The sequence below is a fragment of the Piliocolobus tephrosceles genome, chromosome 1 (genome assembly GCF_002776525.5).
Source record: "Piliocolobus tephrosceles isolate RC106 chromosome 1, ASM277652v3, whole genome shotgun sequence".
Classification (NCBI taxonomy): Eukaryota; Metazoa; Chordata; class Mammalia; order Primates; family Cercopithecidae; genus Piliocolobus; species Piliocolobus tephrosceles.
This window is the reverse complement of record NC_045434.1, coordinates 36,056,217-36,081,635: the sequence shown is the minus strand read 5'-3', so window position 1 is coordinate 36,081,635 and position 25,419 is coordinate 36,056,217. Positions and strand designations below refer to the sequence as shown.

The 25,419-nt window shown below is 38.7% G+C and overlaps 1 protein-coding gene across 1 annotated transcript in view; it reads right to left on the bottom strand.

Annotated features, from left to right (window-relative positions):
* The window catches only part of AXDND1 (axonemal dynein light chain domain containing 1), a 185,197-nt gene that overhangs the window by 27,431 nt on the left and 132,347 nt on the right, over nt 1-25,419 (bottom strand). The window contains exons 23-25 of the mRNA XM_026447899.1: nt 21,885-21,992; nt 6,188-6,301; nt 3,194-3,298 (exon numbers count right to left, since the gene is read on the bottom strand). Coding sequence (XP_026303684.1) covers nt 3,194-3,298; nt 6,188-6,301; nt 21,885-21,992 — 327 coding nt within the window. The remainder of the gene's footprint in view (nt 1-3,193; nt 3,299-6,187; nt 6,302-21,884; nt 21,993-25,419) is intronic.

Below are 25,419 nucleotides of genomic sequence, written 5' to 3'. Positions count from 1 at the left end.
TCTCTGAGAACCAACATCCCCAAATATCAATCAGCCTCGTCCCCTACTAGAATAGCACAATTAGGCCTCTTCTGTTTAAGCGCCCGGTGATTGAAGCCACTTTTGCAAAATTATGATGGTAAGATAAATCTGACAGGGCTGACTCCATCTTGCTTGAGTCTCACAGGCTCGCTGACTTGGCTCATTCCGGGGCAGGGGCAAAGCTTAAATGATAATAGCTCTTCCCCAAAACTAAACTACCCTTGTAAAACTAATGAAAGGCCACCAAGTTAGGAGTATGAGAGGGACCTGAATTCAGCCATTATTCCAGAGGTCACAAGATTTGCGACTTCCCCAATTACGCCTGTAAATAACATCATTATTATAGAACCTAAGGTTGGTATTTTGAGATGTCTTTTCAAGTTTCTGACAGCAGGATGGTGCCACTGTGACTCATAACTCAAGTAGTCCTGTGGCCCCCATCCAGAAATGGACTCAGTGCATGAGGACCATTTTCCATACCCCATGATCGCATCCCCAACCAGTAAGCAACAGCCACACCCTGGCCTCCTGCCTACCAAACTATCTTGGAAAAAGCCTAACCTTTGAGCCTTCAAGAAGATCGATCTGAGTAGTAACTCCATCTCCTACATGGTGTGGCCAGCTTCGTGTCAACTAAACTCTTTCTTTACTGAAATGCTGTTTTCCCAGATAATTGATTGTGTCTGTGCAATGGGCAGGAGGGACCCACTGGGAAGTCACATGATCCCTTTCTACTTGTGCAGTACTCCAGCCACCATTCCACAGGAAGAATGTGATTCTTCTTGGCTTCCAGCAACTTGCAAGTACTCGTACATCCAGATGTGGCATTTCAGTCCTCTCTCCAGATTTTTTGGTTAATCAGAACCAAGACAGTTTGGTTTTTAGTGATCTATAGTAGCAGCAGCAAATTTTCAAAAGCTTAGAGATGACCTTACTGGTCCATGTTCTCTTTACCTAGGCTATCTATATGGCACTGCCAGTATCACACACAATGGCAGTACCTGGGAGCAATGGACCTCGCACTATCAAAGACGTGTGATGCTCCTCAGTTTTGTCCCAGGCTGCACGCTCCTAGTTTCCTGACTGCTTCCTGCCTGGCTTCAGGGCCTAGCCTGGACGGCATACCAGAGGTCTAACTTTAGGAAAGCCAAGTCTGAGGCAGGAGGGCTTGTAGCTGGGACTGGTGGTGGTTAGCAGATAAAAAGCTGCTATCTGTTGTCTTTGTCTCCCTTTTAAAAAAATCTCGGCTGGGCGTGGTGGCTCACACCTGTAATCCCAGCACTTTGGGAGGCCAAAGCGGGAGGATCACAAGGTCAGGAATTCAAGACCAGCCTGACCAACATAATGAAACCCCGTTGCTACTAAAAATACAAAAAATTAGCCAGGCATGGTGGTGGGCACCTGTAATCCCAGCTATGCAGGAGGCTGAGGCAGGAGAATTGCTTGAACTTGGGAGGCAGAGGTTGCAGTGAGCCGAGATCGCACCATTGCACTCCAGCCCGGGTGACAGTGTGAGACTCTGTCTCAAAAAAGAAAAAGAAAAAAAAAATCTCATGACGTTGTATTCCATTCCCACTGCTCCCTCTTACATATTTGCCTCACAGCCTTAGTGACCAACATAGTGATGTATTATTTTTAAAACTTGTTCAAAGTTCTCTGATGTCTCCCAAGGCACCACTTTGGGAGAATGTGCTGAAGGAAATTAAAATATATTGCCCCCAAAATATATTTATTTGACGTATTTTGAAATAGCTACTGCCTGGCCAGGAAACAAAAGTGGCCTTGCAAAGCTGTCTTTTGTTGGAAAAATTTGCATCTGTAGAGAATTTCCATTAAAGCAGTTACCACCCCTTCCCCTTTCTATGCCTTTCCAGGACCCAGGAGAGAGTGAGAGTCTGATGCCTTTCGAAATCTAAAAATAAACATTATTATCTCTTTTCTCTGAGGGAGGCTTCATCTACATAACAAGGCCACCTTTGCCAGCCAAGCTTCTTCCTTTTCTCTCTCTCTCAACCAGTCTTGTCACTAACCTTATTCACCAAGGTAACCTGTTTCTAGCCATACTCAGTCTGTATTCTTTACTGTGGCCCCAGGATGGTATATGAGCTTCCATAACTCACTGGGAAACTGGATCTTCATTCTGAAGGGTCTCGTGTATACATGTTAAACAAATTTAGATGCCTTTTCTCCTATTAATCAATTTGCCTCACACCAGTGATTTTTCAGCAAATCTTTAGGGGGCCAAAAGCCTATGGCTCACACACCCCTAATAATGAAATGGTTCTTAACTTTAGCATGGAGAAATTTGACAAAATCTATTGATCCTCCAATCCAATAAAATGCACAATGTCAACATACACACAAAATGTTACCACCACTTTAGGGAATTAGAGGGATAAAGCCCATCCATAAACTCCTAAAGTCACAGTGTTCTGTAGAGAGTAAGATACTGATCAATGGCTGACTGAAATCTACCATGGTCCTACAACCAAACTTCTGTGGAGACATTTTAAACCTGCTTTCTTGCTGAGTTTCCACAGCTACTATCTCTAAGTTTCCAGTTTCCCGACAGTTACTGTTCTTAGGGGTATGTGCTTATTATCACAGCTCTCAACAAAGTCTACTAAATGAATGTTTAAAAATTAGTCAAATACTGACCAAGAGATTGTTAAACTAAGGAAAGAGATGAAATACTGATGTTAAAATGGGGTTTAGGCCGGGTGCAATGGCTCACGTCTGTCATCCCAGCACTTTGGGAGACTGAGGTGGGTGGATCACCTGAGTTCGGGAGTTTGAGACCAGCCTGGCCAACATGGTGAAACCCCATCCCTACTAAAAATACAAAAATTAGCTGGGCATGGTGGCAGGCACCTGTAATCCCAGCTACTCCACAGACTGAGACAGGAGAATCTCTTGAACCCGGGAGGCAGAGCAAAACTCTGTCTCAAAAAAAAAAAAAAAAGAGGTTTAAAGATGAGAATGAGAAGCTTTTATAAAGTTAAGGTGAAAATATGAGTTTTCCAGGAATTATGTTGGAAGAAAAATATCTGTAAAATACATGACTTAGGAACCCCTGGTCCCCTTGGAGTAGCTAAAAGTGATGTCAGCACCATATCGTGTTTGTGTAATGTTAAATAGTGTTGAATTCCCTAGTTGGATTTCAGATACATACCCAGGAAGACAACACATCTGTTTCAAATAGAGGTTTGGAATGAACATTTTCATCTTCTCCGATGAATCGAATTAGTTTTTCCTCCTCTGTAGATGTTGAAGGTTGCTGGAACACAGAAACCCGTGGACCTGTTAGCAAGCTGGTGGGTAACACAGTGGCACACCAGCAAGTTTCCTGGCACCATGTTGGAAGCTTACATTTTTCATTTGCTTTAATCAGACAACAAGCATTTTTGAAGGCTTTCACATAGCAAACGCTGTGAAAAACTGGTGGGATGGGGAGTGTGGACAATAGGATATAACTATGGGAAAAACAAAGAGGATTTCTTCCAGCTTCCAGGAACTGACAGTACTGTAGGAGAGATAGATAATAAAATGAATAATTATGGTATAACATGATTACTGTTAGCATAAAAGTGTGTTCCAAAGGCTGTGTGCACCCAGAAAAGGGTCATGCATTCTTCCTAGGTACTTCAGGAATTATTAACAGAGAAAATGATATTTAAAGGCTGAACGGGTGCTTGTAAAATAGACAGGAAAGGGGCTGAACTAAGTCTACAGGTAGTAGTAGTAGTAGTGGCAGTAGTAGTAGTAGTAGTAGTAGCAACGGTTTTGTTACCAGAAAAGGGGTCTTATCCCAGACCCCAAGAGCAGGTTCTTTGATCTCACACAGGATAAAATTCAGGGTGACTCACAGAGTATAGTAAAGTAAAAGCAGTTTGTTAGAAATTACTCTATTACAGAGGAGGGTATCCTCAGAAAGCAAGAGGAGAAATGCCGTTACATAAACATAATGCTTGCTTATAGGATATTAAGGCTAGGAATAGTGTACTTTATTATAAAGCCTGGTGATCAGCTTGTGACAGGCTATTAGTATTGTTATTCTCTAATGTAACTGTTGATTTCAGCAATAATTTATGAGTGTACTATCAGAGACTTATGAACCAGAAAAACTCCATCTTAAAGAGCAGCTGGGTACCATGAGGCTAAAACCTACTGGGCTGCCTCCCCAGATGGTTCTAAGTCATAGGAAGAGATAAAAGGTCAGCACAAAATACAGGTCATAAAGACCTTGCTGATAAAACAGGTTGCAATAAAGAAGCAGGCCAAAACCCACCAAAACGACAATGGCCACGAGAGTGACCTCTGGTCGTCCTCACTGCTATACTCCTATCAGCGCCATGACAGTTTACAAATGCCATGACAATGTCAGGAAGTTACCGTATATGGTCTAAAAATGGGAGGCATGAATAACCCACCCCTTGTTCAGGATATTATCAAGAAAATGGGCAACCAGTAGCCCTTAAGTCTACTCTGTCTATGGAGTAGCTGTTCTTTTATTCCTTTACTTTCTTAATAAACTTGCTTTCACTTTGGACTGCAAACTCGCCCTGAGTTCTTTCTTGTGCAAGATCCAAGAACCCTCTCCTGGGGTCTGCATCGTGACCCCTTTCCTGTACCAGTACCATTATCTTCAAAGTGAAACACATTTTTAAACTGAGAATGCCTTTTTTCATTAACTTGTTTCCTCAACCATAAACATCTTGTGATTAAGAGTGTCCAATTCCCTGGGAAAGTAACCCAGTAGGTTTTGCTTTATCTGGACTTTATTCAAGATGGAGTCACTCTAGTTAGGACACCTCTGACAATTTCCATTTATTCTGTGCCTTCTATATACCAAACACTTTACCAGAAATAAAACAGAAAATGATGATTGAAATAGGCTTGGGTGTTACATAATATTTTTGTTCTGTTGTCCTGCCTGTGCAGTGAGTAGAAGACCTAGTTCAGAGCCTGGAGTCATGCCAACACTTAAACTATATACAGAGAAGAAACACATCAGAGAAGTAAATTAAGACATTGTAGAGAGTATTAGGCAATCATGAGTTTTAGAAGCCAAAGACAGTAGTAGTCAATCTAAGAATTAGCAAGGGCTCTTGTGCCAGACTTAACTGGGTTTGAATATTGGTTCTGCCACTTACAGCTATATGATTGTGGGTAAGTCAGTCAACCTCTCTGAGCTTCAGTTCTCTTATCTGTAAAATGGGGGCAATAATATATACCTTGAAGTTGTGTTGCATAGATAAGAGATAATACGTGCAAAGTATATCACTCACGATAGGCACTCAAGTTTTGGTAATCCTTGTATTATTATTATTATTATTATTATTACAAATATCCCAGGAGGGGCTTTTATTACTACAAATGCCCCTGCAGGGGTTGAGACAGGGTAAAGGGAGGAGAGGTCTGGTGATGGGCCTGGGAGGAGGGCAAAAGGCAGCTCAGAAATGGGAGCTGAAGAAGTGGAAATATGGAGTTTCAAAGTGTTATCTGAAAAATGTGGCAATGAAGGACTAAAAAAATAGCACCAGAGTGAGAGGTAGGTTGTGTAGTTAATGGTAATATAGGTATAAATGAGGCTAATGGGAAATGGCTGGATGTAGAAGGGAAAAGGAACATCCCTTCCTCTGAAAATAAAATGACAAAGATAAATATTTCTGCAGGTTTGACTAAATCTATATGAGAAAAAGAAGGAAATTGAAGAGTTCACTCCAGACCAACTACTTCTATTCTCCACTGTGTGTGTCTCTCTCTATATATATATAATTTCCCCCCACTATATATATGTGTATGTGTGTGTGTGTGTGTGTGTGTATAAAGGGTCCAGGCATGGTGGCTCATATCTGTAATACCAGCACTTTAGGAGGCCGAGGTAAAGAGGATCACTTGAGACCAGGAGTTCAAGACCAGCCGGGGCAACATAGCAAGATCCCATCTCTATTTTAAAAATTTTAAAAATTAGTTAGGCATGGTAGTGCATGACTGTAGTCCTAGCTGAGGTAGGAGGATCATTTGAGCCCCAGAGTTCGAGGTTACAGTGAGCTATGATGACACCACAGCACTCTAACCTGGGTGACAGAGCAAGACTCTGTCTCTAAAACATATATATGTATGTATATATCTAGGAGGAAAAACAAATACCAAATAATCTTACTTCTTCTGCTCTCTCTTTATTTTCCTCCTGAAGTTTCCTATCCTCCTTATTTTCTTCTTCATCCTCTTGAAGAGACTCATCTATTTCAGGCTCAATAAATTCTTTTACAGCCTCCTGTGAGATGAAACAATATGATGATTAAAGGATGTATATAAATATTAGCAATTATTTGTTCAAAAATATTTAATGAGCACTAATCCTGCAACTGTACTGTGCTAGTGACAAGGATACAAAGGTTGATAAAAATAGTCCCTGTCCTTAAGAAACTTTTAATTTCATGGACAAGAATATACAATGAATGCATACAGTCACATAGTAGGAGCACCTGATTTAGACCAGGTAGTGGACTGGGTAAAAGAGGGAGTTGGTCAGGAAGGTTTCCTGAAGGAGAAAATGTTTGAGTTTTTTCTTGAAGGATGGGGAAGGAAAAGAAGGAGCTCTGGGCAGAGGATGTTCTATGTACATGATTGGTTCTGAGAGAGTCTAGTTCAGTAGGACAAAAACTGGGAGATAAATGAACAGGAGTGCAATCATAGTCAAAGGGTGAGACTGTCAAGCCAGGGAGATGATTAGCTCTTATCCTGAAGGCAATGAGGCTCTAATAAATTGATTGATTTGCTTTGCATTTCAAAACAATCATTCTAGCAACAGGAGAATAGCTTTAAAGAAGAGAAAGAAAGGGAAGGAGAGGAAGAGAAAAGGAGCGTGAACAAAATAGCGGTTGCTGGAATGAAGAGAAGGAAAAGGAAGATTTAAGAGATATTTAAGAGGTAAGTTCGAGTGATTGACTGGATGGACACGGGATGGTTAGGGAAAAGGTACACCTTAAACGACACTTAGTTTATAATTTAGACCACTAGAGAGATGACAATGCCATTCACAGAGACAATGAACAAAACTGGATAAACATGTTTGGAGAGAGAGATGAGTTCAGATTAGGCTGTGAGAGTTCGAGGTACCATTGAGATATCCAAGAGAAAATATCCAGCAAGTAGCTGAATATATGGATCTGGAGTTTAAGATGGAAGAATTTGGGCTAAAAATAGAGATCTGACAGTTATCTGCATTTAATTAAAGCCAAGAAAGTAAATTATATCCTAAAGGCAAACTTGTGAGGTAGCCAGAGAATTAGATAGTAACCCAGTTACATAAAATGCTAGGGATCTATGGAAAACAGTGTGGCGATTCCTTAAAGAACTAAAAATAGATCTACCATTCGATCCAGCAATCCCACTCTTGGGTATCTATCTAGAGAAAAAGCAGTCATTATATGAAAAAGATAATTGTACACACATGCTTATAGCAGCACAATTCACAATTGCAAAAATATGGAACCAGCCCAAATGCCCATCAATCAATGAGTGAATAAAGAAAATGTGGTATATATACACCATGGAATACCACTCAGCCATAAAAAGGAATTAAATAATGGCATTTGGAGACTGTTTTCCAAATGAAGTAACTCAGGAATGGAAAACCAAATATTGTATGTTCTCACTCATAAGTGGGAGCTAAGCTATGAGGACACAAAGCCATAAGAATGATACAATGGACTTCAGGGATTCAGGGGAAAAGGGTGGGAGGTGAGGAGGGATAAAAGACCACACATTGGGTACAGTGTACACTGCTTGGGTGATGGGTGCACCAAAATCTGAGAAATTATCACTAAAGAACTTACTCATGTAACCAATTACGACCTGTTTCCCAAAAACCTATTGGAAAAAAAAAAGGAATGATGTTCTGATGCAGGCAACAATGTGGCTGACCTTTGAAAACACTATGCTAAGTGAAATAAGCACAAAAGGCCATATATTGTGGAATTCCATTTACATGAGATGTCCAGAATAGGCAAATCCATAGAGCCAGAAAATGGGTAGTGTTTCCAGGGCCTGAGAAGAAAGGGGAAATTTGAGTGACTGCTAATCAGTATGGATTTTCTTTATGGGAATGATAAAAATGTTCTGGAATTGAATAGTGATTATCACTGCACAATTTTGTGAATATACTACGAACTATTACTGAATTGTACATATTACATGAACTGTATCTCAATAAAGCTGTTATTTTTAGAAAAATAATTTGGCCACTCCACATTGTATACATACTTCAAAACATCATGTTGTACACAATGAAAATATACAATTTCTATTTGTCAATTAAAATAAATAGGAAATTGCTGCCTAAAAAAATCAGATGAAATCAAAGCCTATACTCAAGGAAAACAATAACAGATTTTCAAACCTCTGAAAAAAAATAAAATAAAATGCTAGGGAAGAAAGAGGAGCCTGAAAAGGCAGCCAGAAGTAGCCTCTGAAGTATGAGAGGCCACAAGGAAAGCCAAAAGAGAAGAAAGAAGGAGTCATCAGTGTTGAACACCTCAAAGGAGTCTTCTCATAGAGATTTAAAAGCATCCTCTGGATGTTTACAGCACCAATATTTATAAAAGCAAAAGCTAGCAAGAAGCTCAATGCCCACAACAGGAAAATGCATAAATAAATTATGGTGTAAGCCATATAACAAAATACCTTATAGCAATGTTAAATTATGCTATAGAAATATGTATATATTATAGAAGAATAGTCACAATGTATTAGGATATTTTTACAAAATGAAAATACTTTTTTCTTGATAATATTTTTGCTGTAAAATATTTGAACACTACAGAGGAATTAAGAATCTTAACGCTCAGAGTTAATAATTTCTATCAGTTTGCTGAATATTCTTCTAGAATGCTTTTCACATCTATAAACATTTTAATATAAATGAGATAATATAACTTATATTCTATAATCTGCTTTTCTCAATAATATATCATGGATTATACTTAACTACTTAAACATCTACTTTATCTGCATAGAACTCCATTATTTCAATGTACCATATTGTATTTAACTAATCTCCTACTGATCAACATTCATATTGTTTCTAGTATTTTGCTATTATACTATGCCGTAATAAACATTCTTTTACAGCTATATCATATACTAGAATTATCAAAAAGACTACAAAAGTTATATTTAACCTATTTAAAGAAATAAGAGATCGAAAATATGAGCAGAGAGAGAAAGATTACAAAAATGCTCAGACTTGAAAAAGAATCAAATAGGACTTCAGCAATTTAACTTTAAAACTCAACAGAAAGGTTTAATGGCAGATGAAATTCAATTGGAGGGCAAATTAGTGAACTGGATGGTAAGCCAGAAAAATTATTCAGGATGCAATGCAGAGAAATAGAGAGATAGAGAATATGGAAGAAGGTTAAGAGACATGGGGGACTGATTCCAACACACATTCATTTCGAGTTCTAGAAGGAAAGAAGAAAGCAGAGTTGATGGGTGCAGCACACCAATATGGCACAAGTATACATATGTAACAAACCTGCACGTTGTGCACATGTACACTAGAACTTAAAGTATAATAAAAAAAAAAAAAGAAGACAGCAAATGCAGTAGAGGCAATATTTGAATAGATGATAACTGAGAATTTTCCAGATCTAACAAAAGATACCAAACTAAAGATTCAGGAAATCAAGATAATCCCAAGCAAAATTTTAAAAGAAAAGAAAATCCATCTCCACATTAATCTGAGCAAAGACAAAAAGACGATTTTAAAAACAGGCAGAGAGAAAAGATGAATTAACTTCAAAGAAACAGACAGTTGGATTCTCAATGGTCAGTTCAATAACAACAAAAACCAGAAAACAGTAAAAATAATAATGATGTGCTGAGATAAAAGAATACCATCCTAGAATTAATAGCATACCCAGCAAAAAAATTTAAGAATGAGGGTGAAATAAAGGCATTTTCAGACAAATGAAAACTGAGTTTGCCACCAGGAGATCTTCACTAAAGAAAATTCTAAAGGTTAAGGCAGAAGAAAAATAACCCAAGGTGGATATCTGAGACTTCTGAAGAAAGAACAAATAAATTAACTTATAAATCAGTTCCAATGCCAGCATATTTCTTAAAGGTAAATCACTAAAGGCATTCCTGCTAAAGTCAGAATAAAGAAAAGGATGCTTGTTATTTCCACTACTATTTAATATTGAATTGGAAGAATTACTCAATACAATTAAACAAGAAAAAGCAACTAGAAGTATCTATCAGAATTGAAAAGAAAGAGGTAAAACTATCCCTATTTGTAGGTGATTTGATTAAGTATTTAGAAAACCCCAAAGAATCCACTGAAAAACTACTAAAAACAGTAAGAGGAGGAGCAGCAGGAAGAGGAGAAAAAAACACAATATGAGAATTTAGTAAAGTCACAGCATATAAAATTAAAATAAGAATGGTGGCGAACATCTGTAATCCCAGCACTTTGGGAGGCTGAGGCAGGAGGATCACTTGAGCCTAAGAATTCAAGCCAGCCTAGGCAACATAGCAAGACCCTGTCTCTACGAAAATTTAAAAATTAGCCAGGCATGGTGTCACGCACCTATAATCCTACCTACTCAGGAGGCTGAGGTGGAAGGATTGCTTGAGCACAGGAGGTCAAGGCTGCAGTAAGCCATGACTAGACCACTGAACTCCAGCCTGGGTGACAGAGTATGATCCGATCTCAAAATATAAAACAAAAATTAAATTAAATTAAAATACAGAAATTGATTATATATATTATATATACACATAGTTACTAGTTAGAAGATATAATGGAAAAGAACGTCTCATTTAAAATAGCAAAAAATAAAATACTCAGGCATAAACCTAATAAATGTACAAAATGCAAACAAATAAGACATGATTGACAGGCATAAAAGTAGACATCCATATTCCATATTCTCGGACAAGACAATTCAGCATCATAAACATGTCTGCTCTAAGTTAATATATAAATTTAATATTATACTGGTTTTAAAAAGTTATATTTTTAAGAACTAGATTATAGAGTTATATAGAAAAATAGCCAGGTGCAGTGGTGCACACCATAGTCCCAGCTACTCTGGAGGCTGAGGCAGGAGGATTACTTAAGCCCAGGAGTTTGAGACCAGCCTAGGTAACATCAAGACCCCATCTCTAAAGAATGAATGAATGAATGAATAAATAAATAAATAAATAAATAAATAAGTGAGCAAGAATAGCAATGAAATGTCTGAAAAAGATCCATGAAGATAGCTGGTCCTACCAGATATGAAAATGTATCATAAGAGAGTCAAACTATCCCTGTTTGCAGATGACATGATCCTATATCTAGAAAACCTTATTGTCTCATCCCAAAAGCTTCTTAAGCTGATAAACAACTTTAGTAAAGTGTCAAGATACAAAATCAACATGCAAAAACCACTAGCATTCCTATACATCAATAACAGTCAAGCCAAGAGCCAAATCACAAACAAACTCCCATTCACAACTGCCACAAAAAGAATAAAATACCTAAGGAATATAGTTAACTAGGGAGGTGAAATATCTCTACAAGGAGAACCACAAACCACTGCTCAAAGAAATCACAGATGACACAATTGGAAAAACATTCCATATTCATAAATAGGAGGAATCAATATCGTTAAAATGGTCATACTGTCAAGGGCAATTTATAGATTCAATGCTATTCCTATCAAACTATCATTGACATTCTTCACAGAACTAGAAAAAACTATTTTAAAATTCATATGGAATCAAGAAGAAGCCTGAATAGCAAGGCAATCCTAAGAAAAAAGAACAAAGCTGAAGGCATTACACTACCCAACTTCAAAGTATAGTACAGGGCTGCAGTAACCAAAATAGCATGGTATGATACAAGAACAGACACATACACCAATACCTAGAAATAAGACTTCACACTGACAAATCATCTGATCTTCAACAAAGCTGACAAAAACAAGCAACAGGGAAAGAATCCCCTGTTCAATAAATGGTGCTGGGATAACTGGATAGCCATATGGAGAAAACTGAAACCAGAACCCTTCCTTATGCCATATACAAAAATTAACTGAAGATGGGATTAAAGGCTTAAATGTAAAACCCAAAACTATAAAAACCCTGGAAGACAACCCAGGCAATACCATTCTGGACATAGAAATGGGGAAAGATTTCACAATGAAGATGCCAAAAACAATTGCAACAGAAGCAAAAATTGACAAATGGGATCTAATTAAATTAAAGAGCTTCTGGACAGTAAAAGAAACTATCCATAGAGTAAACAGACAACCTACAGAGTGGGAGAAAATTTTTGCAAACTATTTATCTGACAAAGGTCTAATATCCAACATCTATGAGGAACTTAAACAAATTTACAAGCAAAAAACAACCCCATAAAAAAAGTGGGCAAAGAACATGAATAGACACTTTTCAAAAGACATAAATGTGGCCAACAATCATATGAGAAAAACCTCAACACCACTGATCATTAGAGAAATACAAATCAAAACCATAATGAGATACCATCTAACACCAGTCAGAATGGCAACTATTACAAAGTCAAAAAATAACAGATGCTGGCAAGGTTGTGGAGAGAAAGGATCACTTATACACTGTCGGTGGGAGAGTAAATTAGTTCAGCCATGGTGGAAGACAGTGTGGCGACTCTTCAAAGATCCAAAGACAGAAATGCCATTTGACCCAGCAATCCCATTACTAAGTATATACCGGAAGGAATATAAATCATTCTATGGTAAAGACACATGCATACGTATGTTCATTGCAGCACTATTCACAACAGCAATGACACGGAATTAACCTAAATATCCATCAATGATAGACTGGATAAAGAGGACGCAGTACATATACACCATGGAATAAAATGCAGCCATTAAAAGAATGAGATCATGTCCTTTGCAGGGACATGGATGGAGCAAGAGGCCATTATCCTTAGCAAACTAACACAGGAAGAGAAAACCAAATACTACATGTTTTCCCTTTTAAGCTAAATGATGAGACCACATGGACACATAAAGGGGAACAACACGTACTGGGGCCTTTAGGATGGTGAAGGGTGGGCAGAGGGAGAGGATCAAGAAAAACAACTGAAGGATACTAGGCTTAATACTGAGGTGATGAAATAATCTGTACAACATACCTCCATGACACAAGTTTACCTTTGTGACAAACATGCACATGTACCCCTGAACTTAAAATAAAAGTCAAAAAGAAAAAAGAAAAAAGAAAATGTATCATAAAGCCTCAATAATTAAGATATTGTGGTAATGACCCATTAATAGACAGATCAATAGAAAAGAACAGAAAATCAAAAAATAGACTTAGGTTGAATACAGTTGTTTTCAAATGTTGGAAATATTATAATATGGAAGACAAATCAGCCCTGTTCATATTACCACAAAAGACTGAACTAGGACCAGTAGGTAGAAAAAGCTAAAGCTACAAGGAGACATTACATTTAGTTCAATAGAAAGAATTAATGTTCTAATACTCAGCGTTCACCAAAAATGAATGGAGTCTTTCTGAAAGTAGTTCTCTGTCACTTCAGATACTCAAACTTAGGCATAATGATCAAGTATGGATATTATATTAAGATTCATCATCAGATAAAAGAAAAGATCATCATGGTGGATGGGAGGTATGATTAGATTGTAGCTCTGACTCAGATGGACAGAGCAGTGTGTGGAGGTTCGCATCAGAAATTTTAGCTCCAGAATGACTGCAAGAACAAAGCAGGAATCCCAAGAGGACCCACAGACCCTCCGAAGGGAGTAGACTGCTCCTGCAGGACCCAGGAGACACTCCAAATACTGTGAGTGCTGAAACTGTAGAAGTGAGAAGGGGAGACCCTCTGCTCCCAAACACACCCCCAGTGGGGAAACCAAAGGTCTAGTTTGCAAGAGAAGTTTCCAACCTTACCTGGAACTGAGTCAATTTAGAGAGCTGAGCAAAATACGGGAGTAGAGGAAGCAGCAGGAAAGGCCCCGGGAGTTCACTGGGTCCCCAAGCAGGCCATTCCTGCCTGGCACCAAGGGACCCTTCAGGACAGCGGCCAGAGGTGCAGGGGAAAACGCCACAGGGAGAAGGAAGTCTCCAGCTGAACTCTGTAACAATTTGAATAGGGCAAGGTGCCTCCTGGCCAGAACTCAGGGGAGGGTGTGAATCCAGCATGCAGACTCCACAGGTGGAAGAAGAACCAAAACCCTTTTCTTTTGCTGGGAGGCAGGTAACATGGGACAAGTTCTCAAGCCCTGCTTGCCCACTGCCTGGAAACAGCCTCGGGGCTGTTAGTGGGGGCATGGTGGGAATAAGACCTGCCCTTCAGATTGTGTGGAGGCTGGGTGAAGTCTGTGACTGCTGACTTTCCCCCACTTCCCTGACAACCTGCATGATTCAGCAGAGGCAGCCATAATCCTCCTCGGTACATAACTCCACTGACCTGGGAAACTCACCCCCATTCCCCACAGCAGACACAGCAAGACCTGCCCAAGAAGAATCTGAGCTCAGACCACGCCTAGCCCTGCCCCCAGCTGGTAGCTGAAGACAAAAGGTGGGTAGGGTATGTAAAGACATATACTCTTGGGAGTTCTGGGGCTCTGGCCGCCACCGGTTCCTCTCCATACTATCACAGTTGATGCTCTCTGGAAAGTGCCACCTCCTGGCAAGAGACCAACCAGCACAAAAACATAACATTAAATCACCAAAGCTAAGAACCCTCACAAACTGTTTCACCCCCACTGCCACCTCCACTAGAACAGGTGCTGGTATCCATGGCTGAGGAAGCCATAGACAGTTCACATCACAGGACTCTGTGCAGACAACCCCCAGGACCAGCCCAGAGCCAGGTAGCCTGGCGGGGTGGCTAGACCAAGAAGAGAGATAACAATCACTGCAGCTCAGCTCATAGGAAGCCACATCCATAGGAAAAGGGGGAGAGTACTACATCAAGGGAAAACCCTATGGGACTAAATAATCGGAACAAAAGACTTCAGCCCTATACCTTCCCTCTGACAGAGCCTACCCAAATGAGAAGGAACCAGAAAACCAACTCTGGTAATATGGCAAAACAAGGTTCTTTAACACACCCAAAAAATCACACTAGCTCACCAGCAATTGTTCCACACCAAGAAGAAATCCCTGATTTACATGAAAAAGAATTCAGGAGATTAGTTATTAAGCTAATCAGGCAGGTACCAGAGAAAGGCAAAGCCCAATGCAAGGAAATCCAAAAAATGACACAAGAAGTGAAGGGAGAAATATTCAAGGAAATAGATACCATAAAGAAAAAGCAATCAAAACTTCAGGGAAATTGGGCACACCTATAGTACTGCAAAATGCTCTGGAAAGTCTTAGCAATAGAATTGAACAAGTAGAAGAAAGAAATTCAGAGCTCGAAGACAAGGTCTTCAAATTAACCCAATCCAACAAAGACAAAGAAAAAAGAAAAAGAAAATATGAACAAAGCCTCCAAGAAGTCTGGGATTATGTTAAATGACCAAACCTAAGAATAATTGATGTTCCTGAGAAAGAAGAGAAATCTAAAAGTTTGGAAAACATATTTGAGGGAATAATTGAGGAGAACTTCCCCAGCCTTGCTAGAGACCTAGACATGCAAAAACAAGAAGCACAAAGAACACCTGGGAAATTCAGCACAAAAAAATCATCGCCTAGGCACATTGTCTTCAGGTTATCTAAAGTTAAGATGAAGGAAAGAATCTTAACAGTTGTGAGACAAAAGCATCAGGTACCCTGTAAAGGAAAACCTATCAGATTAACAGCAGTTTTCTCAGCAGAAACCCTACAAGCTAGAAGGGATTGGGGCCCTATCTTCAGCCTCCTCAAACAAAACAATTATCAGCCAAGAATTTTGTATCCAGCAAAATTAAGCATCATATATGATGAAAAAATACAGTCTTTTCCAGACAAACAAATGCTGAGAGAATTCACTACTCCCAAGCCACCACTAAAAGAACTGCTAAAAAGAGCTCTAAATCTTGAAGCAAATCCTGGAAACACATCAAAACAGAACCTCTTTAAAGCATAAATCACACAGGACTTAGACAACCAAAAAAATGTAAAAAGCAGAAACAAAAAACAAAGGCACAAAGGCAACAAATAGCACGATGAATGGAATGGTATCTCACATCTCAATACTAATATTGAATGTAAATGGCTTAAATGCTCCACTTAAAAGATACAGAACTGCTGAATGGATAAGAACTCACCAACCAACTATCTGCTGACTTCAGGAGACTCACCTAACACATAAGGACTCACATAAACTGAAATAAAAAGGTGGAAAAAGGCATTTCATGCAAACAGACACCAAAAGCGAGCAGAGGTAGCTATTCTTGAATCAGACAAAGCAAACTTTAAAGCAACAGCAGTTAAAAGAGACAAAGCCGGACATTATATAATGGTAAAGGCCTTGTCCACAAGAAAATATCACAATCCTAAAATATATGCACCTAACACTGGAGCTCCCAAATTTATAAAACAATTACTAATAAACCTAAGAAATGATGTAGACAGCAACACAATAATAGTGGGGGACTTCAATACTCCACTGACAGTACTAGACAGGTTATCAAGACAAAAAGTCAACAAAGAAACAATGGATTTAAACTATACCTTGGAACAAATGGGCTTAGCAGATATATACAAAACATTTTATCCAACAACCACAGAATACACATTCTATTCAACAGTGCACAGAACTTTCTCCAAGACAGACAATGTGATAGGCCACTAGATAAGCCTTCATAAATTTAGTACTCTCTCAGACTACAGTGGAATAAAATTGGAAATCAACTCCAAAAGGAACCTTCAAAATCATGCAAATACATGGACACTAAATAACCTGCCCCTGAATGATCATTTGGTCAAAAACGAAACCAAGATGGAAATTAAAAATTCTTTGAACTGAACAGCAATAATGACACTACCTATCAAAACCTCCGGGATACAGCAAAGGCTGTGCTAAGAGGAAAGTTCATAGCATTAAATGCTTATATCAAAAAGACAGAAAGAGTGCAAACTGACATTCTAAGGTCACACCTCAAGGAACTAGAGAAACAAGAACAAACCAAACCCAAACCCAGCAGAAGAAAGGAAATAACCAAGATCAGAGTAGAATTAAATGAAACTGAAACAAACAAACAAACAAAAAAATACAGAAGATAAATGAAACAAAAAGCTGGTTCTTTGAAAGGATAAATAAAGTTGATAGACTATTAGCAAGATTAACCAAGAAAAGAACAGAAAAAATCCAAATAACCTAATTAAGAAACGAAACAGGAGATACTACAACTGATACCACTGAAATGCAAAAGATCATCCAAGGCAACTATGAACACCTTTATGCACATAAACTAGAAAACCTAGAAGAGATGGATAAATTCCTAGAAACATACAACCCTCCAAGCTTAACTCAGGAATAATTAGATACCCTGAACAGACCAATAACAAGCAGCAAGATTAAAATGGCAATTTAAAAATTAACAACAACAAAAAAGTCCAGGACCGGAAGGATTCACAGCAGAATTCCACCAGACATTCAAGGAAGAATTGATACCAATCCTTTTGACACTATTCCACATGATACAGAAAAAGGGAACCCTCCCTAATTGATTCTATGAAGCCAGAATCACCCTAATACCAAAACCAGGAAAGGACATAACCAAAAAAGAAAACTACAGACTGACATCCCTGATGAACACAGACATTAAAATCCTTAACAAAATACTAGCTAACTGAATCCAACAACATATCAAAAAGATAATCCACTATGATCACGTGGATTTCATAGCAGGGATGCAGGGATGGTTTAACATACACAATTCAATAAATGTGATACACCACATAAACAGAATTAAAAACAAAAATCACATGATCATTTCAATAGATGCAGAAAAAGCATTTTACAAAATCCAGCATCCCTTTATGATTAAAACTCTCAGCAAAATCAGCAAACAAGGGACATAACTCAATGTCCCTATGAGTTGTCTCAAAAGCCATCTATGACAAATCCACAGCCAACATAATACTGGATGGGGAAAGTTGAAAGCATTCTCTCTGAGAACTGGAATGAGACAAGGATACCTACCCACTCTCACCACTCCTCTTCAATATACTACTGGAAGTACTAGCCAGAGCAATCAGACAAGAGAAAGAAATAAAGGACATCCAAACTGGTAAAGAAGAAGTCAAACTGTCACTATTTGCTGACAATATGATAATTTACCTAAAAAACCCTAAAGACTCCTCCAGAAAGCTCCCACAACTGATAAAAGAATTCAGCAAAGTTTCCAGATACAGGATTAATGTACACAAATCAGTAGCTCTTCTCTACACTAACAGCAACCAAGCGGAGAGTCAGATCAAGAACTCAACCCCTTTACAATAGCTGCAAAAATAATAAAATACTTAGGAATATTCCTAACCAAGGAGGCAAAAGACCTCTATAAGGGAAATTACAAACACTGCTGAAAGAAATCATAGATGACACAAACAAATGGAAACACATCCCATGCTCATGGATGGATAGAATCAATATTGTGAAAATAGCCATACTGCCAAAAGCAATCTACAAATTCAATGCAATCCCATCAAAATACCACTATCATTCTTCACAGAATTAGAAAAAAAAAATTCTAAAATTCATATGGAACCAAAAAAGAGCCCACATAGCCAAAGCAAGACTAAGCAAAAAGAACAAATCTGGAGGCACTGCACTACCTGATTTCAAACTATACTATAAGGCCATTGTCACCAAAACAGCATGGTACTGGTATAAAAATAAGCACATAGACCAATGGAGCAGAATAGAGAACCCAGAAATAAACCCAAATACTTATAGCCAACTGATCTTCAACAAAGCAAACAAAAACATAAAGTGGGGAAAGGACACCCTTTTCAATAAATGGTGCTGGGATAAATGGCTAGCCACATGCAGGAGAATGAAACTGGATCCTCATCTCTCATCTTATACAAAAATCAACTCAAGATGGATTAAGGACTTAAACCTAAGGCCTGAAACTATAGAAATTCTAGAAGGTAACATTGGAAAAACCCTTCTAGACATTGGCTTAGGCAAAGATTTCATGAAAGAACCCAAAAGCAAATGCAATAAAAACAAAGATAAATAGCTGGGGCTTAATTAAACTAAAGAGCTTTTGCATGGCAAAAGGAACAGTCAGCAGAGTAAACAGACAACCCACAGAGTGGGAGAAAATCTTCACAATCTATACATCTGACAAAGGACTAATAACCAGAATCTAAAACAAACTCAAACAAATCAGCAGAAATAAAACAAACAATCCCATCAAAAAGTGGGCTAAGGACATGAATAGACAATTCTCAGAAGAAGATATACAAATGGCCAACAAATATTTGAAAAAAAGTTCAACATCACTAACGATCAGGGAAATGCAAATCAAAACCACAATGCAATACCACCTTACTCCTGCAAGAATAGCCATAATCAAAAAATCAAAAAACAGCAGATGTTGGCATGAATGCGGTCATCAAGGAACACTCCTACACTGCTGGTAGGAATGTAAACTAGTAGAGCAGCTATGGAAAACAGTGTGGAGATTCCTTAAAGAACTAAAAATGGAACTACAATTTGATCCAGCAATCCCACTACTGGGTATCTACTCAGAGGAAAAGAAGTCATTATAGGAAAAAGATACTTGCACACTCATGTTTACAGCAGCACAGTTCACAATTGCAAAATCATGGAACCAACCCAAATGCCCATCAATCAACAAGTGGATAAAAAACTGATATATATATACACACACACACACACACATACACACATATATATACACACACATACACACATATATATACACATACCATATATATTATATATTATATATACCATATTATATGTAATATGTATTATATATAATATATTACATATATAATAGTGTGTGTGTGTGTGTGTGTGTGATGGAATGCTACTCAGCCATGAAAAGGAATGAATTAACAGCATTTGCAATGACCTGGATGAGATTGGAGAATCTTTTTTTGGGGGGGAGGGGACAGAGTCTCGCTCTGTCATCCAGGCTGGAGTGCAGTGGCGTGATCTCAGCTCACTGAAGCCTCAGCCTCCTGGGCTCAAGAGATTCTCCTGCCTCAGCCTCCTGAGTAGCTGGGACTACCAAAGACTCTTATTGTAAGTGAAGTAGCTCAGGAATGGAAAACCAAACACCATATCTTCTCACTGATACATGGGAGCCAAGCTATGAGGATGCAAAGGCATAAGAATGATATAATGTACTTAGGGGACTTGGCGAGAAAGGTGGGAGGGGGCAAGGGATAAAAGACTACAAATAGGGTGCAGTGTATACTGCTCGAGTGATGGGTGCACCAAAATCTCAGAAATCACCACTAAAGAACTTACTCATGTAACCAAACACTACCTGTATCCCAGTAACCTATGGAAAAATAAAAAATCAAAGATTTGTTGTCAGATTCATGCAAGGTTAAATCCAATCGCCTTTAAATTCCCTTCTGCTCTCAAGTCTCTGATTCTGTATAGTTCTCAGATTTCTTCCTAGATCTGATACACCAAGATCATGTCTGCGGTACTTCATTAAGTTTCTCAAAGTATACTATAATTTATGACTTATAATCTTAATAAAATCATTCAGTGGTTATTTCACAATAATTCTGGCCAAGATCTGGACAGCGTAGTAAAATGAATATTTGTTAAAAGTGAATAATTTAGAAAGATGATGTTTCTTCAGTGTTTAAATGTAAAAAAAAAAAAAAGTTTCATAAATGTGTAGATAGAACCTTCCCCTTCTTTCTCAGACCCCAGACACTGACATATAGGCCATCAGATCATACCTGTAGAGTATGACTCTGATAACAATGGGAGTTTCTTCAGAATTTACTGGAGGAGAACACCTTCAAAGAGGCTGAAATACAAACAAGAGTTGAGTTTGTGATGGCACATGATATTCACTGATTTGAGATTCTTGGTAAGCAGGTGGTAATTAAAACCATGGGAAACACTGGAATAGGTTGTGTGTACAAATGAGAAGTGAAAGCAAGCCAAGGATAGAATATCAACATTTAAGAGGCAGACAAGGGTGAAAGTCTAAAACAAGGGTGAAAAGAAATAAAGAAGTAGGAGAAAAACCAGGACACTTTTGTCTTGTGAAGAGAGGTTGCAAAAGAAGTGAATGGTTAAGAGAGCCAGATGCTACAGAGAAGCCAGGTTAAATATAGAATGGAAGATACTTGGATTTGGCAATAAGGTGACCTTACAGAGCTTAAACAAATTGATTGTGATGGAATGGAAAGAGAGAAAGTAGCAGCAGAGGGACAAGGGCAAGGGACACACTTTTTAGGATGGGAGAAATGACTATGTTTTAGATTGATAAAATGGAACAATTAGAGAAGACATTAAAGAGGCAAAAGAGAGAAGCCACTGAACATGGGATTAAGTGCTCGAAGGAAGAAATAACCTCGGATGGAAAGACTGAGACTGGAGGGGAGGGAAAAGGGTGAGCACAGAAGGAGATGAACGTGAGGATATGCCTCAGGAAGTGGCAGGGAGCTTCTACCTGAAAACCATTCTTTCCTTTATAAAAACCACCTGCTAAAAACATGACGCAAAATACTGAGTGGATGATTCTCTTCCTTAGAGGGAAGAAGAGCTGTCAAAGATCTTGATCAGAACCAAAATTCTCATATGTTAGGGTAAATGAACAAGGATTCAGAACATTGATTGGAAAAAGCTGTGAACCTTATCTATTGAAATACAGGAATAACCTGAACAATAACCAATGCTAACATGTGGCAAATACCTCTTCAAGTAGCTGCTCTATTTCTTCATATGTCAATAATGTAATTTTTCTGCCTTTGATATTAGAAAGGAGGCAAGAGCATGTGTTGATCCATTCATAACATTCTTTCTGAGAAGAGATAAAAGATTACAAGCAGAAAAAACCAGCATATTTATTCACTCACTGCTATTGAGGAACTGCTAAATACAATTCCACTAAACATAACTATATTCAATTAACTTTATATCAGTTCAGTTCAAAGATATGTGCAGAGGTGACTGGGTATTAACATAGACCTAAATCATATTATCTCTTATTGACAGGGTTTGGGATCTGGGTTGTAATGGGACAGGGAGTAGTGAAGTGCCATAAAAACAGATCCAAAAGATTGTTTTATTTACTAATGTCTAAATGGCCTCCTAATAAATTTTATGCAACTGAACAGGTCAACTGTGATTGCATAATAACAACAGAAGTAGTAAACACCTACCTTGTACTTAATTATATGTCAGACTCTGTTCTAAGCATTATGCATATATTAACTCATTTGATCCTTAATATGAGACATTACCTATTATTATCCTCATTTTTTAAGATGAGGAAACTGAGAAATTGAATAGTTAAATGTCTTGCTCAAGGTCACAAAAATAGTTAAGTATGATGTCTGGATTCTAATCTAGGTGGTCTGTGCTTAACCACTAAAACAAATCTCTCTACCGCTAATAAAGTGAATGAATAAAGATTTGAGACACTTTTGGAAAAGATGCTCACCTTTTATCTATTGAGATACGGGAAAGGTCTGTAGCAGGTTTTAATCACCTAAGGTAAATAGTTAAACTATACTTACAAGATCTCCTAACAGCTAAGAGCTGGTTTAAACGTTTAAAAGGTACATTATTCCTTATTAGTTAATAAAAGCCCTGAGAACTGGGGAATGTTATCCTCTCTGGGAGCAGAGATCTGATCACTCTAGCCAAAAAATGGCAGTGTGCGGTGACCCATTGTAGGCTCCTGAAATCAACCACGATGAGCAGTAATATACCTCATATTTCTCTCATTACTAGCCTTTTTTTTTTAAAGACAGGATCTTGCTCTATTGCCCAGGCTGGAGTGCAGTGGAGCAATCTCAGCTCAGCACAACCTCTGCCTCCCGGGTTCAAGGGATTCTCCTGCCTCAACCTCCTGAGTAGCTGGGAGCACCCACTATCATACCTGGCTAATTTTGTATTTTTAGTAGAGATGCAGTTTCACCATGTTGGCCAGGCTGGTCTCAAATTCCCGACCTCAGGTGATCCACCCGCCTCAGCCTCCCAAAGTGCTGGGATTACAGATATGAACCACCGCACCTGAACCCTGTCCAGCATCATGCAAATCTCCTTGGCTGGAAAGGAGCCCAAGAAACATTAGCTGGTGGGAAACTCGCACTAATGTCATCCAAGTATCAGTCTAGTAGGTCAAATGCTAGAATGTGGCACAAGCCACACAGCATTACCATAGAGCCACATTAGACAAGACTTCTCTGGAAAACCATCTTCTTCTTTTCACCTAATGGGATATGGATGAGGCCATAGAAATCCCAAAGTCTGATGTCATAAAGATTCATGTACCACAGAGGTTTGTCTAGATCAGGGGAAGATAGTAGCAGTCCAGGATGGTGATGAATTTGAAATAAAAATAATCTTCATGAAGACGGAACTAACCATTTTTTTAAAGAGTACCTCAGTATGGTCTGCTGAGCCCCCTACCATAAACTCGTTTGATATACTCTTGAGAGGCCTCAGGCTTAGAGAAGAGGCATATACATTTTCTTAGCAGAAGAAGGTCTTTGCGTAGGCTCAGTTACAGCCTTACCTCTGGTGTGAGAGCAGATTCTCAGCCTCCTCTGATAACACTCCCCCAGTTTATTTATCTGAAATCACTAGAAAACAGTTATTAAGTGAGAAAGAGTTTAACAGAGGACCAAAGCAGCACTAGTGGAAAGTGTAGGTCCTCAAAGAGATGGTCAGGTTATGGGCATCCAGTCAGGGGCTGGGGTGGCACAGGCAATGAATGGCCCATAGCACAAGGCTTCCACAAAATCTCATCTGGATGGTTTTATATAAGTCCCTGAACCCTGAAGTTCCCTTAGGAAGGGCTCCTCATGATAGTGTCCTCCGTATGGCTATATCCTTAACTTTTACAGGGAGATACACCTCAAAACATCTTGAAATCCTCATTCCAGATTACCTTTATCTGAAAACCTGGTCTCACCACACAGAGCTCTCCCTCCTTTCAGGTAAATGAGGACTAAGTGTGTCCTGGAGCTGGCCAGTGGGTCTCCACCACCATCTGTGGCAGGTCCAGCCTGCCAAAATCAGGATCCGCACCACATCTTGGGGTGGACAGAAGAAGGGGCTAGTCCCAGCAGGTATGAGAAGGCTTGAACATATTTCTAGATGTGTAGTGTGGGCTCCAAGAGACTGCTTGGTTCAGAGGTATATCAGCCTGTTGTGAAGAACCCTTCTGAAGCCTTCCCAGAACCAAAATGAGAACTCAGACATTTCATTCAACTCTTAGATGAGAAGTGACATACATATACCTATAGTAGCACATTTCCAAATAGTAAAATATTATTGCTTCCCTGACACGTACCCTAACTGTTCATAGTGTTTTAGTCTTATAATTTTCTACCACCTGAAATTTGCTATTTTAAATTTGGATTTAGCACCTATATATTCATATATAAGATTTATTTTCTCTATACTCATCTGGACTTTTTAAAGGATATTATTAGCTATGTGAAATAAAATGGGAAAACTTTCAGTCATTATCTAAGCTCTTACGCTGTTTATATAGCGTGGTGATTACCCTACTGCTTGGGAGTCTGAAAAAACCTGCCTGAGGAATCCAGGCAATATTTTTAGCATTTCTAAAAATTAGTGCATCCAATTTTTCACTGAAAGTTGGCCAATTTTCTCCTTCAAGTATTAATGATACTTACTATTTTCCTAGAAAAGTCTCCACCTCCTAGAGATTTAAAATTTATTAGCAAGATGTTGTACATAAAATTTTTTATAACACACTGTTTAAAAACTGTGAGATCTGTCATATATACAGAGACATAAAAATGCACATATGCGGTTTAAAGAGAGAATTGATCCTTATATTCCAGTCTTCATATGCCATAATATTCATAATAATTATTCTACTATTTATGGACATTTGAGTTGTTTCCAGTTTGGGGATACTTCTAGGAATAATCTTGGAATATTCTTCTTTTTATTTTTATTTTTTTTAGATGGAGTTTCGCTGTTGTTGCCCAGGCTGGAGTGCAATGGCACGATCCTGGCTCACCGCCACCTCCATCTCCTGGATTCAAGTGATTCTCCTGCCTCAGCCTCCCAAGTAGCTGGGATTATAGGCATGCACCACCACGCCCAGCTAATTTTGTATTTTCAGCATAGATGGGGTTTCTTCATGTTGGTCAGGCTGGTCTTGAACTCCCAACCTCAGGTGATCCACCCGCTTCAGCCTCCCAAAGTGCTGGGATTACAGGCATGAGCCACTACGCCTGGCC